This window comes from Chiloscyllium plagiosum, chromosome 30, assembly GCF_004010195.1.
Source record: "Chiloscyllium plagiosum isolate BGI_BamShark_2017 chromosome 30, ASM401019v2, whole genome shotgun sequence".
In the NCBI taxonomy this organism is placed as follows: Eukaryota; Metazoa; Chordata; class Chondrichthyes; order Orectolobiformes; family Hemiscylliidae; genus Chiloscyllium; species Chiloscyllium plagiosum.
In genome coordinates, this window is record NC_057739.1 from 41,472,668 (window position 1) to 41,478,207 (window position 5,540).

The 5,540-nt window shown below is 43.9% G+C and overlaps 1 protein-coding gene across 1 annotated transcript in view; it reads right to left on the reverse strand.

Annotated features, from left to right (window-relative positions):
- Positions 1 to 5,540, reverse strand: part of LOC122564953 — a 43,114-nt gene that overhangs the window by 31,239 nt on the left and 6,335 nt on the right. The window contains exon 3 of the mRNA XM_043720503.1: positions 1,717 to 1,920. Coding sequence (XP_043576438.1) covers positions 1,717 to 1,920 — 204 coding nt within the window. The remainder of the gene's footprint in view (positions 1 to 1,716; positions 1,921 to 5,540) is intronic.

Genomic DNA, 5,540 nt, shown 5'->3' on the forward strand with positions numbered 1-5,540 from the left:
CCCTCGAACTCAGCACCACCTTCCTAACCTGCAATCTTCTTCCTGACCTCTCCTCCCCCACCCCCACTCCAGCCTATCACTCTCACCTTGACCTCCTTCCACCTATCACATTTCCAACGCCCCTCCCCCAAGTCCCTCCTCCCTACCTTTTATCTTAGCCAACTGGACACACTTTCCTCATTCCTGAAGAAGGGCTCATGTCTGAAACATCGATTCTCCTGTTCCTTGGATGCTGCCTGACCTGCTGTGCTTTTCCAGCAACACATTTTCACCCCTCAGTACTTCACCAGTCACCTTAGTATTTGTGCTTAATTCACTGTGAAGCAACAATCTTCTACCTCCGAGGTGAGAGTGTAGTCCCACTCAGTTACAACTGACATTCCAATCAGATATCTGTCCTGTTGACACTCACTGTCAACGCTCTTGAATGAACAAGAATGTTTAGACAGCCCCTAGTGGGGCACTGTAACCAAGCTACAGGAACTTACAACCAGAAATTTATCAAGATATAATTACCAGAGGTGATGACGCACTCGAGCCCTCTGTGGGGCCCACTGGTCCATAAAGGCTTATGGAGTCTATATGCTCCCTCTCCACAGACACATGCGTGGACACAACACAGAAAAGGGGCAGATGGTTAGGCATTACAACCTGCCCATTCAAGGCCATTGTTTTGCCTGTCAATGGTCACCTTAGTCAGGCCCAAAAGTAGATCCACAGGTTTGTCCTCTGATCTGCCTGTCTCTCTCCACATTGGATGCCCATACATTAGGAGCCTGGAGCTGAGGTGCAGCCAAAAATGTAAAAGCAGCCCCTTTAAGACACGAAACAGGGGCTGGAAATGAAACAATCAACATAAATGCTAAAATAGCTTCACCAGGCCACAAAAACTACCCGCGACTTGGCACCTGATGAACCTCCTAAGATGTTTATTGAAAACCTACCGTACACAATACTCCCATCCCATTCCTCTCCAAGTCTGAGGCTGCTTAGCTTCCAAGATCAGGTGTTTTCAAACTAATTTGGAGTAGGCTATACTCATTGTCCAAACTGATATAAACAAGAGCTGGGACAGAGCAGGAATTGTACCATCAAGAGTGGGTGAAAGGAAAGAACATACAGTTTCTTAGCAATCTAGAATACTGACCAACAACTTCAGTCACTGTTATATTTCTGCTTCTATACACAATATCTTGCATTTATACAGCATCTTTTAATATGATAAAACATTGCAAGAAGCATTTATAAAAGAACATGTAATATTTAGATTTTTGGACATATGGCCAAACGTTTGGTTAAAGGGCTTGAAAGGACACAAACAGAAACAGAAACCAAAACAGGAAAAGCTCAGCAGGTCTGGCAGCACCCGTGGAGACAGAAACAGAGTTAATGCTTCGAGTCCCGTTCTTTTAAACTGCTGTTAATGTTAACTCTCTTTCTCTCTCCACAGATGCTGCCAGATGACCTGCTGAGTTTCTCCAATATTTTCCATTTTCTATCAGATTTCCAGCATCCACTATGTTCTGCCTTTATTCAAAGGTCTTAAAGGATTGTCTTGAAAGAAGAGAGAGGGAGAGAGGTTTCTGGAGGGATTCCTGAACTTAGGATTCAAGAAGGTATAGTGGCCAATGGTGGACTGATTATAACTAGGGATAGAGTTAATTTCAGCATTTCTTTTATGATTGGAGGGGAAAAGTTTTTCATGCATGTTCCAACCTGTCTTTTTGATGTAGTTCTGCAGACACTGACAAGGTTTTTTCACAAACAGAGGACAGCACAGCATCTTGGCATCTTGGTCTCCCAGCAACTCTGTCATAGATACAGCAAAGGCTACAAGGGCTTCCTGATGTTTCCTGCGTTCATCAGCGTCTGCACCTGCGCAGGATGAGTGAGGACCTCGGGATCTGCCTAACGCCAACCCTTCAGCAAGAAGGAAGGAAGTTATTATGGAGACTTCATACAGTGGCATGAGTCCTGGCCAGAATAGAGAGGACAGGGTAATTTTAACACCAACATCCCACCTTCCTTGCCCCCCACACCCATCCCAATATCCCCCCGCCCCGCCCTGCCATCTTTCTCCCCACCCCTGTGACAATGTAAACTTCACAATCTTAATTACTGTTCATAGTTTGAAGGAATCAACAAAAAATAAACAAAAGAGAAGCAGCAAAAACTTTCTGGAATAATGTTTCTCGAGACAAAAGGGATAAAGACAAGCTGTTACACAGACAGTGAAAGTGATTTGCCTTGTCTTGGTGAGATTACTTAACCAAAACCACTTTGACACCTTCTTGATCAACTGGATACTTTATTGCCACAAAGAATGAAGACTGCTCTGCTGTGTTGTAAACAGACAGCTACCCCCAAATGTAACAAGGAAACAGGGGAGCTTCTTCTGATAAGAAGACAAGTCACAGACTGAGTTCCCTAGAAATGTAATCATAGAACATAGAACTGTCCTATACCTACCTCCCCTTAATTTAAAGCTATGCCCCCTTGTAATAGCTGACTCCATACGTGGGAAAAGATTCTCACTGTCGACCCTATCTAAACCCGTAATCATCTTGTACACCTCTATCAAGTCACCCCTAAACCTTCTTTTCTCCAATGAAAACAACCCCAAGTGCCTCAGCCTTTCCTCATACGATCTTTCTACCATACCAGGCAACATCCTGGTAAACCTCCTCTGCACCCGTTCCAGTGCCTCCACTTCCTTCCTATCGTATAGCGACCAAAACTGCACACAATACTCCAGATGCGGCCGCACCAGAGTCTTATACAACTGCAACATGACCTCAGTACTCCGGAACTCAATTCCTCTACCAATAAAAGCCAGTACGCCATATGCCTTCTTCACCGCACTATTTACCTGGGTGGCAACTTTCAAAGATTTGTGTACATGGACACCAAGATCCCTCTGCTCATCCACACTACCAAGTATCAATGTTGGGGATGAAAGAATCAATTGAATCATCAATAATGTCACATCACAAACTTGAAAAATAGAAACCCGCATAAGAATGCAACAGCAGAAAAAGTCAGGAGCAGAAGTTCAAAGACCAACATTGTATAAGGATTGAACCCAGGGTACTTCCAGAGACAGACATTGTCTAGGTGAAGTTGTGACCAGATTCCATCATTAATTGGGTAATAACCAAGTTGGGTTGAGAGACTTAACTTGCTTATTTGAGGGATCTTACATTGTTGCTACATGCAATAAAATTTAAATTATTGTTTCAGTATTTGATTGTCTGTGAGATTTCTTAATAAGCAGCTGAATTAAAGGTAACTTGTGATGAGTTTGCCCACAAGACCCCCAAACAAAACCCTACACATAATTGGCACTGTTACTGTCCTCGACCAAGAGCAGTGTGCTGGAGAAACCTCCATGCTTTTCTACACAGACTGCTCAGAGGTTCTACTTGCTACAGACTCTGATTTAACAAACAACGCTTGCTGCCTGACTGCAGAGTGGATGGGTGGAGTGCAGTGTGTGGAAATAAACTGAGATTCCAGCTCATGATTGATACCCGGCTGCAGGTGCAGAAGTGTCGTCAGAATGGGGCAGAGAGTGGTGCATCTAGTAATCAAATAGCTGACTACCTGGACATAATAAAGTAAGAATGCTTTGGTGAGATTTCCACAAAACCTTTTCTGTTAACTTTGTATTGCACCCTGACTCCAGTACATGGTATGCTGCGCACAGTTGTATTCCTTATATTACAAAAATAAGTACTGGAGAAAGTACCAAAAGAGGTTGTTAAGAATAGTCCCAGACCTGAGCGGTTATAACTAGCTTGTTCAGAGTATGGCCTGGGGGCCAGCCACTGAGAACCAGAGCCCCAGCAACAATGTACACCAGCCTGGAGCAGCTGGATTAACAAACAAGGTGGAGGGAGGAAGCACGTATTTGTTCCTTCACTGCTGTCCTGGATTCCTCCTCAGTGCGTGAGTGACTGAGCTAGTCTAAGTGGGAGAGGGGCAGTGAATTGATGGGAGTGAGTCTGAGTGAGAAGAGGAGCCAGGGAGTCTGTGGCTGGTCTTTTGTCATGTGGTTTCAGGTTCAAGGCAGACTGGACAAGGAGAGAAGGTCAGGAACTGTCTTCAAGCTTGGGCTGGTTTAAAACATTGTTTATTAAATATTATGATTAAACACTGCAATACACGGCACTTGAAAGTACACAGGCTCTGAACTTACCGTTATATTATTGAAAGACGATCCCATGAACTCCATGGCTAGTCAGTCTACTCCATATGCTTCTCTCCCAGTGTTTCTAACATTCACATGGTGCTTAACTCCACCCATGCTGTGCTATTTATGCCCACTGAGCAGCTCTATGATACTGTCACACATCTGATGCAGGGTCTTCAGGCTCTTTTGCAGGCATGAGGGAATGAATCTATGTAAGCAGAGAGAGATAGAGAGGGAATGCCGCATGCAAGTTTGCACACATCCCTCTTCTTCCCTCCCTAGAAACCTATCCAACAAAGCAGGATGGAAGAAGAGGGCAACCCAGGATTAAAAGAAATCCACTTTTGATCCAAATTTCATCTAAATCCTGGCAATGCAGATCACCAGAGGCAAATGCAGAATCAGTGATCATTAAACCCAACTTTTTAAACTTGGTCTGGGTCCATGGTGATTAGAACCCAGGGCTCAGTTTGCCTCAAGTTCTGAATCTTAAGCAAAAAATGTATTTTAATTGCTTAGCTTTACTCCATGTGCATATTAATGGTCATTTTTATTATTTATTCTTTACCTTGAATATCAATGCATTGATAAGGCTTTATGTTGCGCCAAGCCTCATCTTTCCAGAATTTGCTTATCGCTCCTGCCAAAATTTATGCTGGTCACTCATAAATCCAGGGTAGAAATTCAGGTAAGACTCTCTTTATCCAAGAGAATGTGGAGAATGTGCAAGTTACTACCACAATCTGAGGCAAATAACAGAGAATGCCCTTGAGGGGGAAGTATCTAAAATAATTCCACAGAGGCTGGTATCCTGTCGCCAAATCATCCTTCATTTACAAGGGGGTAGTCCTTGATACGGATCCAGCTCCCTCAAAGCTAGCTCTCAGAGTAAACAGAACCTCTGACACTCCTGTTTATATCCATCAGCCAGGGCTCCCTGAATGGATACGATTAACAGCCCCAATCAGGGAACCCATATTCTATGAGGTCCAACTGGTTGACCTCATGACAATCACTATAGTGGCTAAGTGTTGAAAATGAAATAAATTGTAGGACAGTGAGAAATAATGCAGAGTGGGAAGAGTTTCATACAGAGTGTAGAAATCTGGCAAAAACCAGATGGACCAAACAGCCTGCTTCTAGCCCGTGCATTCTACAGTCTATAAAACTGGATCCTAAGCAGAGTCTATATTGTCAATCGAGGAAGTGAGGATGGGGTGGGAAAACAGGAATTAGAGTCATAGAGTAATAGAGATGTACAGCTCAGAAACACTCCCTTCGGTCCAACCCATCCATCGCAACCCAATCTAGTCCCACCTACCAGCACCCGGCCCATATCCCTCCAAAC